This window comes from Phacochoerus africanus, chromosome 1 (genome assembly GCF_016906955.1).
Source record: "Phacochoerus africanus isolate WHEZ1 chromosome 1, ROS_Pafr_v1, whole genome shotgun sequence".
NCBI classification, from domain to species: domain Eukaryota; kingdom Metazoa; phylum Chordata; class Mammalia; order Artiodactyla; family Suidae; genus Phacochoerus; species Phacochoerus africanus.
The window spans coordinates 147,295,873-147,309,039 of record NC_062544.1 but is presented as its reverse complement, the minus strand read 5'-3'; the positions used below and the strand labels follow the sequence as shown (position 1 = coordinate 147,309,039).

Genomic DNA, 13,167 nt, shown 5'->3' with positions numbered 1-13,167 from the left:
ACACACAGCAGGAATGATGGTGCACTCATCCAGAGGCATGGGCTATGCAGTCACCAAGGCTTGGGATTAATCCCAGCCCTCCCTCCCCTACCTGAGGGTCCTTAAGCAAGTTATATAATCTGATGAGCCTCAGTTTCATAATCTGTAAAATGGAGATAATGGTAGCCACCCCTTCATCATGAGGCTGTTTCAAGTTCTGAATGGAATGGGCAAGGGAAACACTCAATAACCATGATCTTGACTTCCCTAAACCTCTTCTGAAATCTCTCAGAAGGGAGACTGCTGGTCCTTCCTTGAAACCTGGTCCCTGCCTTGGGATTCTCTGACACCCAGGCTCGAGGGCTCAGCCCATGGCAAGTGGACTGAGCTTCCTCCTGACGACTGAGTGGAACCAAATTCTGCCATGGCCCACATCCAGGCCCTAGAGCTCAAGGTCACACATGCTCATGGACAACCCGTGTGTGTGCATGCACCAAAACCTCATCCGTGCAGCCTTCCTCACAACTGTGCACAAGTGCCACCCAGCCAAGCCCCATTGGCTCAGCATGAGCTTCTGCAAGGGGGTAATAGTAGGAAAAGCAATAATCATACGGCACCAACCTTGACACCTCCTCCCTTCTCCTTATGGTTCACAAAGCACTTTCGAGAGTCATCTGGGTTGGGTAAAGGCTGTGTTTCATTCATCGTTAGACACTCACTGAATAACTCAAGGTATCAAGCAGATACTCAGAAATGATTTCTTGAACGAATAAATTTTATAACAGGATTTTTTAAAACCACCATTTATTCAGCACGTGCAATCAGGTCTGCATTCTGTTAAGTGCTGAATATGCAGCCTCACATTTCATTCCTGCAGCTACCCCAGGAGATGGGCTCACTTATCAACCCCTGCCTTGCACAAGAGGAAACAGAGAAGTCAAGTGATGTGTCCAAGGTCACAGGCAGTGAGAGGCAGCCCTGAGAAGTGGACCCTGACTCCAGGCCCCTGGCCCCTCAAGTCCGCCTCCTCTCCTTTAGCCAGAGAGGCTGCAAGGAGTGGGTGGGAGAAGTATGCACGTAGTCTTAAGTAGGAGATCAATGACACAATGATTTTTATATTTGTAAAAACAGAAAAATCCTATTGTCTTTATGATACAAACCAGAGAAAGCAAAAGATCAGCAAAATCATCTTGGCTGAAGGGACGTAAGCATATCTGTTCACGGTCCCCCATGCATATTTATGATTACTTTCTAGAACGTCCTCAGCCTCCTTACAGTCCAGGGCTCAGGGTTTGGGGTGATCTCTTCTATGTTTTCCTAACTTCACTACTGTAGGTCCACCCAATTCTCATATTCTAGGAATTTCCTCTTCACGCCACCTACCACTATAAAAGCTGAGGGGACCATCCTTTGTAAACAACCCCAGGGTTGTTAAGTTCCTTTTCATTGGACGCTTGTCTGTAGCCCCTGCCCCAGCCAATGGCTTAGAATGGAGTTTATGGGCAACTGCAAACGAAGCGGACAGGGAACGAGTGACACAGTCAAGGTGACCAGGCATTAAAACAAAGCCTTCTTTTCCTGTTTTTCACAACCAAAAATGAGTATCACAAAAGAAGAAACTAATACATTGACACTCGGCCACAGCATCAGGGGTGATAGGGGAGGAGGCGGCTGCTGCTCCGCTCCACCAATGCTGCCCCATAGGAATGCAAGCCCAGTGATGTCCCATCTTTCAGCTTTCTAAGAGATCACAGAGTCATATTTCTTTTTGTACATATTTCACATGAAATTTCCTGATTTCTCAATCTTGGTAACTAATACTCCCCACCTCCACTCCTGTTTTTAAAATAAAATACACGAGTGGCCTGGATCTGGCCATGAGCTACATACTTAAAACCTCTACTGATCCTTGTGGCACAGATACCGTACTCACTGGACGCCCTTTTCTCCCCTGACTTGGTTTTTTTCTTTCCTTCTTCTTTTTTTTTTTTAATGGCCGCCCTGGTGGAATATGTAAGTTTCTAGGCTAGGGGTCAAAATTGCAGCTACAGCAACTGCAAATTGCAGCTACAGCGACCAGATCCAAGTCGCATCTGTGACCTACAGCACAGTTCATGGCAATGCCGGATCCTTAACCCACTGAGCAAGGCCAGGGATTAAACCTGTATCCTCACAGATACTATGTTGGATTCTTAACCAGCTCAGCTACAATTAGAACTCCTTGAAAGCACCGTAATTCTTCTTTCCTTATATGACTCTCAACTCAATAAGAAAATAGGACAGACCTTTGTTATTTCACAGGTGAGCAAACTGAGGCTCAGACAGTAGAAGTGAAAAGCCCTGAGATATGTGGCAAGTTAGGTGGTGGACTGGGATTCTATCTCTGGGCTCCTGAATGGACTCCCTGTCCAGTGCTCCTCCTAGCCCCCAACTTAGAGCTGGCCTTTGCAACCTGGGCTCCCTGGCACTCTCTGGGCCACCTGTGCGCTTGTACAGGGACAACTTGTCCGGTCTCCTGCCCATGGCTCATTGATGGCCCACCTCTTACCTTTCCTGTGGACTTGGTCCCCTTCCAGATACAGAAGTAGCAGATGGTCCAGGCTGCCAGCAGACACAAGGCAAGCTCCCAGCGAAGGTTCCCGATGTGTTCGATCCCATCTGAGATGGCCAGGACCCGGCGCCTACAGAACGAAGGGCTGAGAGTCATGGGGGTTGGAGACAGCCCAGCCTGACCCCACCTTGGGCAAAGCACGTGCTCAGAGGGGCAGGGACAGCTCACTTGGTCCCCATCATTTGCTAAGCATCTCCTCTGGGCCAAACTCAGGGCTGGACCTGGGGGTCTTGGAAAGGAACAGCCTTCATGGATTCACTGTGTGGGAGAAAGATGGGCTGATTAGCAGTTGGTTATGGAAGAGTATGGTAGGGGCCACACTGGAAGATGCACAGGGGCTTTGGGAAGACCAAGAAGTACCCAGCCTACCTCAGAGATGCCAAGAGACAGCAGGACTGAACTCAGCAGTGGCCAGAGGACTTGCTTTGGCCAATGACACACATGTCATTTCAGACAGAAGCATTCAGAGCCAGGGGGTGTGGTTTGCCATGTTCTCTTTGCTCTAGTCTTGCCATCGTAACAGAAGCGCCTGTCAAGGTGGACCTCTAGCAGTCCGGGTTCCTAAGTGACTACAAGATCTCCTGTGCACCCGCCTCCCAACGCCCCCATCAGACATTATGTATGAGCAAGAAAGAAGCTCTGTGGAAAGACAAATACTCTACGATATCATTCTTTTGTTTTTGTTTGTTTTCTTGGGGTTTTTTGCCTTAGGGCCGCATTCGTGGCATTTGGAAGTTCCCAGGTTAGGGGTCAAATCAGAGCTACAGCTGCCGGCCTATACCACAGCCACAGCAACGTGAGATCTGAGCCACATCTGTGACCCACAACACAGCTCAAGGCAATCCAGATCCCCAACCCACTGAGTGAAGCCAGGGATTAAACCCGCATCCTCAGAGATACTAGTCAGATTCATTTCCACTGCATCATACTAGTGAATAAAACAAAAAAGAAGCAGACTCTCGGATACAGAGAACAAACTAGGGGTTACCAGTGGGGAGAGAGTAGGGGGGAGGGGTAGTAGAGGGGGATTAAAAAAGGTGGTTACTATGGGATTATATAAAATCATGTGTATGAAACTTCTTTTCTTTTAGGGCCACACCTGTAGCATATGGAAGTTTCCAGGCTAGGAGTCCAGTCAGAGCTGCAGCTGCTGGCCTACACCACAGCCACAGCAATGCCAGATTCAAGTCACATCTGTGACCTACACCACAGCTTGTGGCAATGCCAGATCTTTAACCCACTGAGCAAGGCCAGGGATCAAACCTGCATCCTCATGGATACTAGTCAAGTTCTTAACCCACTGAACCACAATGGGAACTCCTTGAAACTTGTGAAAATTGTAAAGCACTGCAGAATTTAAGGAATCTTTCATTCAAAAAAAAGAGAGAGAGAGAGAAGAAAGAAACTCTGTTGCTTCAATGTTGCTTCAAGTTACTAAGATCTCTGTTACTGTAGCATAACCCAAGCTATCCTGACTGCCATGCAGGTCAGAGAAAACTTTCTGGAAGAAGTACTATTTAAACCTGACTTTGAAGGATGGTAGAGTTTACCAGGAGAAGGAGGGAGTAAAGGCTGTAGTAGGTCTGGGAACTAGCATGAGCAAAGGCCAGAACACAGAGCATGGGATACTTGGGGAACGCTGGAGCCCAGGGGCCGGACGGGAAAAGCAAGAAAGAGAAGCAGAGAAGGAATCATTGGGAGCCTTGACCAGCATGCCAAAGGGAGGGGTGTCCCAGAGGGCCCAGCCACAGGATAGCAGACACCCTGGGTGTGCTGAGCCAATGTGACCAACCACAGCCCTTCCTTAGGACCTATCCAGCCTTCAGAGTTGACACTGGCCTGGCTCCCAGAGCCCATCCTGGGGTTTGTGTTTCTCTGAAGTCAGACTCACCACACTCCATATTGTGCAAAACCATGGCACCAACACAACCCCCCTCCAAACCCACTCCATGAACCCCATTCCAGCTGCCAAATCACCCCTATTGGACCATGCCAGTCGCATGGGTACTCTGGGAATGTCCTTTAAGAAAGCAGTTCCCATCCCACCGAGCATGAAAGCCTCCCTCAGTGCCTCTCCCTGGGAATCCACTTGGGGCCTGATTCTGTGTTAATTACTCAATGACACCAATTAGTGCTGGTCTGCAGGCTCCCTCCAGCCCCAGTCCCTGTTGGAGAAATCGGGCTGGCCCCCAAATAAAATTGGGCTGCATGCAGTCAGCGATTTACTCAAAAGGAAACCAGCTCATACTTGTAGTCTAAAGGGAGAACATCTACTTAAACACATATTTATTGAGCATCTACTAGGCATCAGGCACTATATTAGCAGTGAGGATAAAAAGGCATGCATGGTATGGCTCTTGCCCTGCACTAGGAAAAGCTGGGCAAAAAGAAGTCCAAGTTATTTGAGAAAGAAAGAAGACCACTTAGTTATAACAGTTATTTCATTTGCTTCTTATGTCTTGGCAGTCTTTGGCTTTAATTCATTTTAAAATTATAGGGCATATTAAATGAAACCTTCAAGATTATCTATTATTATAACAGAGCAGCAGGACCTAGAGCGTGGTCCTTGTGGGGGGCTTGACAAAAATACACAAATTCCTGTGCCCCATCCTGAACCCATGGAGTGCAAATTCTTTGAGAACAGTTTCCAGGAAGCTGCACTTTTGCTACGTTTACCCAAGGATGGCTAATGCACAGCAAGGCGTGGGCACCACTGTGAAAGTACAATTTCCTGGTAATGAAGGTATGATTTACAAACTCCAAGATGGTTTTGTGTTTGTTTGTTTGTTTGTTTTTTGGAGCGGACCTGGAGAGGGAATTAGGAGTCCATTGGGAAGCTACTGACGGGATGGATTTTCTCCCTTGAGAAAAACCCTGACACGCCCACTCACCCTCAAAATTCTGCAGGAACATCAGGATGCTCACTGACCCCCTTGTCTCCAGCCTAACAGCCTCATAGCCAAGGACATACACCTACCACCTTACAAACTGCCCATCAGCTGGTGAATGGGAAAGGACAACCCAGAGCAGGAAAGAAAGAGGCCACGGCAGAAATGCCCTGGTTCGCTCTGTCCCATCCACTGTGGACTCCAAATTCTCCATTCAAGAAACAGAGACAGGTCTAGCAGGGCTGCACATGCAAGTGAGTGAGCGCGCGCGTGCATGCACACGCCCTCTTGTTGCTGCAGTTGTTTTCTGAGCAAAGAATCTGAAAACTGGAAACCGCACCGGGACAGAGAGAGAAAGAAGGGGGCAGACCTGCCAGCACTGAGCTGGCTCGTGCGCCCTCACTTCCACATTTTGGATGCTGCAAACTTTTGAGTCATGCAGCCTGCTTCAGGGCCCTCTCGCTTAATTGAACAATCTAATTCCCAGAATGGGAAGCAGATTACTAAAAGCGATGCAGGATGAATTGCTCTTTTGTTCCACCAGACATTATTTGAAAACATCCTCAAACTATTTTCTTTTAGGTTTTACCAGCACTGACTCTAACTAGCCATGGACCTTGAGTTTCTAAAGAAAGAAGGCTCGCTCTGAGGCCAGGTTCTCAGCCTGCAGGGCTGTGGGGTTGTTTTCAAATCCACAAGGGCAGCCTTTGAGTGCATGGGGGCTGGGACACTCGACTCTGGAGACTTGGAGAAGGCACAGCTCTTCCTGGGAAAAAACTTTCTTAATGACCCTCCCCCATGAAGTGCTGAGGCAGAAGAAAGGTCTGAATAAGGAAGAGTTTGCTGCCAACACTCTGGCAAAGAAGGACCCAGGAACAGACCTCCCAACACCATTCAGGGGGCGGGAAGTGTCGAAGACTAGATGGGGCCCTTGGGAGGGATTCATTTACCCGAGTAATACTGTGGCCTTACAGTGAGCCAGGCATGAAAGCAGGTGCTTCGTGAAGCAATTTTTTTTTCCAGGCCATAAGACTATTTCTAGAGATTTCCACCCAGAGGCTGACATCTCAGAGCTTGGAGGTGTACTGCCTCTGATTCTCCAGTCCTGGGCACATACAGAGATGGCAGGGCTCAAATCCCAGCTGTGCTCCTGAGCAGCTGTGTGACCCTGGGAGAGCGAGATCACATCTCTCTGAGCCTCAGCTTCCTCACCTGTCAAGTGGGAAGGATGATACCTCCTTTCCATAGCTTTTCAAGCAGGAACTCATCTCACCTTCCCAACAATCCTCGAGGTAGGTAAAATTGCTATCCTCATTTCAAAGATGGGGACACTGAGGTCCCAGGCACTTAGGTAACTTGTCAAAAGTCATACCACCAGCAAGCAGCAGGGCCGGGATCTGAACCTGAGGATCTAGGCTCAGCCTTAGTGCTAGCTCCTAGGCTCCCCCATGACAATAAAGCCACCCCTTCTTTTCTCCTTTATAAAGGAAAGCTATGGTGAGTGCACACCCCAAAGCTACCTTATGCGTCTTTGCGCGCTGGCGAAGAGGGGTTCACAGCACACGTCCTTCGCATGTTTATTAATTTACTCAAGTGATACTTATTAAGGTGTCATCAGTGTGTCAGGTACTGTGTAATGCCTGAGGGTCCTTCAAGAGCTCACGGTCCACTGGGGAACAGACAAGGGAAAAGAGCAGGGCATGGAGAGGGTCAGGACAGGGAAAAGCAGGGTCAGGCAAAAGCTGCAGATCTGGCCAGGATCTGGAGGCGGGGGTGGGGTGGGGAGGTCCTGGGGTGTGTGGGGGGTGACAAAGAAGAGGGAGACATTTAGGGCAGAAAGGCCACCAAAGGCAAAAGCCGGGAGGCTGGAACAAGGGCTCAGAGATGCCAAAAAGGGCACCATGTGTAGCAGGACACAGGGTGAGAAGAGGGGGCGAGGACCAGGCTGGAGGGATGAGCCTTGCTCAGGAGCTGGGGCTTCACCCTGAGGGTGACAGAAGCCTGGAAGAATCTTAAAAAGTGGCGAGACCTCATCAGATGCCTGTTTGGGAAAGCTTTCTTTGGCTGCAGCGCAAAGATTGAACAGTAAGGGTGGAATGGAGCAGGGTACTCAATCCAGAGACTTTTGCCTTAATTTGGACAATAAACAGGCTAGGGCTGGACTAAGGTAGGGAAATGGCCCTGGAGAGGACAGGGGGCTGGGGAGCAGCAGGGGCACAAATGACTACCTGGGGGGTGGCAGGTAGCAAGGAAGTGGGCTTGTAGCTGGATGGATTGGGGGTGGGGCATTAGCTGAGCAGGAGTGAAACGTCAAGCAGGGCAGAGGAGGAGGAGGTGGAGAATATATCTTTTAGATGAGGTGATTTTGAGAGGTTGCAGAACACCCAGGCAGCTTCAAGGCCAGAGGCAACTGGGTCTCTGAGTGAAAAAGTCACAACAGAGATGGAAGGAGGAGATTCAGCCCCGAGCCATTGGGCATCAGGTGTCCTGGGGGAGCACGAGGCCCCCTGGGGCGACCTGGAGAAGTAGGCAGAAGAGGGCTACAACAGAGCCCCCAGGAGCCCATCATATACAGGGCAGAGAGGGAGGGAGGTGCCCTTTAAAAGACCAGGAAGAGTGAGCAGAGAGGCAGGGCAGCCACAGGAAAGGTGGCATCCATGGAGGCAGAGGGAGAGGGCATTCCAGAATGGGATGCAGCCTGTCTGCTGAGGGCCTTGCAGCCGCTGTGTGTGAGAGAGGGCATTGTGGGATTGGGGACCAGAGCAGTGGGTGAAGCAAGGAGAGACGCTCATTCCCAGCGGGCAGACTTCAGAGCATGGCGTCCGGGACCAGACGGGAGGCGAGACCCTCTTTGGGAAAGTTTGCTCTGACAGGGTTAGAAGCTCGTGGTTCTTGGCCACTGGGCAAAAGAGCTGTTTAACTTACATTCATTTTATTTTCAGGTTGGCATGACTGGGATACTTAATGGGAAAGAGCCAAGAGGGAGGGGAAGTTCCAAAAACATGAAGGAGTGAAGGATGAGGCAGGAGAGAAGCAGGTAGAAGCTCTGAGATGGGTGGCAGGAAAAGAATCCACAGGTGGAGACGTCATGTCTATAGGAATAAGAGGGAATGAGTTGGGGAACCCAAGAGTTAAGTTTAAAAAGCCAGCTATCTAGAGTTCCCACTGTGGCGCAGTGGGTTTAGAATCAACTGCAGCAGCTCAGGTCACCGCATAGGCATGGGTTTAATTCCCAGCCCAGTGCAGTGGGTTAAAGGATTCCACTTTAGGATCCTGCTAAGGTGTAGGTCAGCAGGTGCAGCCTGGGTTCAACACTTCCCTGACCAGAGAATGTTCATGCTATGGGTGTGGCCATAAAACAAAATTTTTTAAAAAAGCAAATTAGGAGTTCTCCTCCTGATGCAGTGAAAATGAATCTGACTAGGAACCATGAGGTTGCGGGTTTGATCCCTGGCCTCGATCAGTGGGTTAAGGATCCGGCGTTGCCGTGAGCTGTGGTGTAGGTCACAGATGCAGCTTGGATCTGGTGTTGCTGTGGTTCTGGCGTGGGCCGGTGGCTACAGCTCCGATTAGATCCCTAGCCTGGGAACCTCCATATGCCGCGGGTGCGGCCCTATAAAGACAAGAGATAAAAAGAAAAAAAAAGGCAAACTATCCTTATCAAGAGACCTTTCCAGGAAGGCACAAGAAGGAGGCAGCAGCAGAGGGGACTGAGGCAGTGCTACCAAGAGCCTTCGTGCCTCACTGCACTCAGCCTTCACAGTGACGACAGCAACGTAACTACCGTGACGGTATGCTCAGACCCATTTTACAGGTGGGGAAACTGAGACCCAGAACGGTGAAGCAACTGGCCTAGATCAGGACCTGAAACCAGCTTCTTCTGATGCCCACACTCCCTGCTGTCTTAGCAGACAATGACCCCATAAGCAGACACCTCGTACTCAAGACTTCCCCTGTGTCTTCTGCTGTCAGAGAGAAAATGGCCATGATCCAATCCTGTGTCACCCTCACTGCCCTCTCCATGTCCCACACAAAGGGGCTGAGTCAAGGGAAGGACACAGCCTCCACCTGGTGCTTCCCTTCCGAACACTCAGCTTCCAGAGCCAGAGGGGCTGGACAAGAGAAAGCAGAGACAGACGGATGGCAGAGAGTCTAGGGGAGGCAGTGTGGGAATAGGTCCGAGGCCGACTGGGGAGGCCTCATCTTAATGTCCATCACGGAGCCGGCAAACACATCACCTTTTTTTAACCTGCCATGGAGGGGAGCGCTGCCAGGGACTCGGAGGCCGCCCCAAAAGCTGGCGCTGAGGGGCTGTGCTATAAATAGCCTCGCTCGGGCCTCCTTCCTGGTCTCCCAAAGCAGCAAAAAAAGAGAGCCCATCACCCAAACAAATGCACCTTCCCTGTCTCCTCCAAAATCCATTCACCTTCGGGGTCCTGCTCTTGCTTCCCCAGCCCAGTGCAGGCCCCCAACTCTCCCTGTGTTTGGGGGTGGTCTACTCCTGCAGGGCCTTCAGCCAAAGCCCTAAATCAACAGGGGACTCAGGGCAAGGACCTTCCTGGGCAAGATACTCAGGCACTTGCATCATGCATTCCCTCGGGACAGTGACTGGGTACTCCCTGCAGGCTGCTGAGCATCCTTAGAGCAGAAGCTACTGTGATGAGGAAGGCAGGTGGCTCTGCCAGCAGAGGGTAGAAGGGTGCTGTTGGGGACAGTGACAGCTTGCATTTCCTTCACGCTTACTGAGGTGAATGTCACCACGATTCCTACTTGACGGATGGGAAAACCGTGTCTTAGGGAAATAACATGCCCAGAAAGTCAAGAAGCAGAACCTAAAGCCACATCTGTCCAACTTCAGAGACAAAGCTTGGACCCACAGTCCCATCCTGGGGAAGATGGATCAGAAAGGTGTCACTCAGGGAAGATAATTACGCAATGAAGTTGGTCTGCAGAAACTCTCCTCCCAGGCCATGCAGAAGTCCCCTCTGGTCTCCAAACACACCCTGCACTTTTCCACTTTCCACGATTCATTCCACGGTTGTCTAGGCCAGGAAGGTCCCTCTCAGTTCCCACACACCTTCAACATTCTTCCTGTCCTTCAAGCACCAGCTCAAATACAAAACCTCACCAAGTGCTTCCTTGGTTGCCACCTGTAGTCCTAGAGCCTGTGTTCCTTCCACCTAAAGGTGCAATGGATATCTATATACGCCAGGCTCTCCTAGAACAGGGATCAATAAACTGTTTCTGTACGAGGTGAGATGACACTGATTTAGGCTTTGCGAGGCACATGGTCTTTCCCAACCATTCAACTCTATCCTTGCAGTGTGAAAGCAGCCAGAGACAATGTGTAAATGAAAAATACAGCTATCGTCCAATAAAACTTTATTTGCGAAAACAGACAGCAAATGGAATTTGGCCCAGAATTTCCTAACCCCAGTCCTAAGCTAATACTTCTCAGAGAACACTAATCCTTTAGACACCCTGAGTTCCCAGGTAACACCAGAACCTCACTGAGAAATGGCTACACACTGTGGCTCTTCTTTTTTTATATATATATTTTTTATTGTTATTTCCCCAATACAATTTTTTTTTCCTACTGTACAGCAAGGTGACCCAGTTACATATACATGTATACATTCTTTTTTCTCCCATTATCATGCTCAGTCATAAGTGACTAGACATAGTTCTCAGTGCTACACAGCAGGATCCCATTGCTAATCCATTCCAGAAGCAATAGTTTGCATCCATTAACCCCAAGCTCCTAATCCATCCCACTCCCTCCCTCTCCCACTAGGCAACCATAAGTCTATTCTCCAAGTCCATGATTTTCTTTTCTGTGGAAAGTTCATTTGTGCTGTATATTAGATTCCAGATATCAGTGATATCATATGGTATTTGTCTTTCTCTTTCTGACTTACTTTTTATACTTGGATGGGAGAAGCCTGTAGCCCTTCTTAGAGAGTTTCAATACTCATCAGAATATTAAAGGCTCTGAGAAGTCCTGCAGTAAAGACGAGGCTATAGCTCTATTTCACTCAAAGTTTCCCAAACTTACTTGGAATTGTTCCCCTATCAAAGTGCAAATTAAGGAGTTCCCGTCATGGCTCGGGGGTTATTGAACCTGACTAGGATCCATGAGGATGTGGGTTTGATCCCGGGCCTCGCTCAGTGGCTCAAATCTCCAGCATTGCTGTGAGCTGTGGTGTAGGTTGCAGATGCAGCTTGAATCTGGCATTGCTGTGGCTGTGGTATAGGCTAGCAGCTGTACTTCCACTTGACCCCTAGCCTGGGAACCTCCATATGCTACAAGTGGGGCCCTAAAACAAAACAAAACAAAACAAACAAAACAAAACAAAACAAAACAAAAAAACTACAAATTAAAACCACAATGAGACACCACTTCACACCCACTAGGGTGCACCCACGACAATAGCTATAACCAAAAATACAGATAATAATAAGTGTCCTTGAGAACACAGAGAAATGAAACCCTGGCATTTTTCTAGTAGGAATGTAAAATGGTTCAGCCAGCCACACTGGGAAAGTCTGACAGTGTCTTAAAAAGCTAAACATAAAACTCATGGAGTTCCCGTTGTGGCTCAGTAGTTAACAAATCCGACTAAGAACCATGAGGTTTCGGGTTCAATCCCTGGCCTCGCTCAGTGGGTTAAGGATCCGGTGCTGCCATGAGCTGTGGTGTAGGTCGCAGATGCGGCTCGGTTCTGGCATTGCTGTGGCTGTGGTGTAGGCTGGCAGCTACAGCTCCGATTAGACCCCTAGCCTGGGGAACCTCCATATGCTGCAAGTGCAGCCCTAGAAAAGACAAATAAAAATAAAAATAAAATAAAACTCAGCCATTTCAGTTTGGGGTTATTCACAAATAGCCCCAAACTGAAAATCACCCAAATGTCCATCAATGAATAGACAAGTTATAGTCAAGCTATGCAATGGAATATTATTTAACTATGAAAAGGACTAAAGCTGTGATACGAGCTAGATCATGGATGAACCCCCGGAAACATGCTAAGCGAAAGAGGACAGTGACAAAAGACCACACATGTATGATGCCATTTAATACGCAATGTCCAGACCATGCAAATCCACAGAAACAGAAAGTAGGTAAATGGGCACCTAGGGGTGGGAGTGAGAGGTCTTGGTAGGGTGATGGAAACATCCCCAACCTACCTTGTGGTGTTAATTTCACACTTGGCAAATTTACTCAAAAACCACTGACTTGTACACCTAAATGGGGTGCACTTTATGGTATATAAATTATACCACAAAGTGAATAAAAAAATGTTAAGAGGGATGTGCTCCAACACGTTTTGGTCTTTCCAAAGCCATGTTTCCTAACTTGTGCAGAATACACTTTGGAACAGAACACTGGGCACTATCGTGTGTGTGATCTTGTTTTACACCCATTGCTCAGAGCAAACTGAGGCTCTAAGTAGACATTTACCTTGCCATAGATCACAAACTGGTAAGTGGCAGAGCCTGGCCTTGCACCTGTCTCTTGACCCCAAGTTCAATGCCTGTTCCGATCTGGCATGGCTGGAAGGTAAGTTCCTGCAAAGTGGAGGCAGTAAGGAGCCTGGAAGTAGGGATCTCATGCTGCAGAAAAGATCTTCCTGCCCTGTGGCTGGGGTCCCAGGACCCTCAGATTCCTGCCCCTCTCCCCCTTGCCAGGAC

The 13,167-nt window shown here is 49.0% G+C and overlaps 1 protein-coding gene across 1 annotated transcript in view; it reads right to left on the bottom strand.

Moving 5' to 3' along the window:
* SLC6A11 (solute carrier family 6 member 11) overlaps positions 1 to 13,167 on the bottom strand; it is a 116,559-nt gene that overhangs the window by 87,669 nt on the left and 15,723 nt on the right. Inside the window, exon 5 of the mRNA XM_047780844.1 lies at positions 2,528 to 2,660. Within this exon, the coding sequence (XP_047636800.1) occupies positions 2,528 to 2,660 (133 nt within the window). The remainder of the gene's footprint in view (positions 1 to 2,527; positions 2,661 to 13,167) is intronic.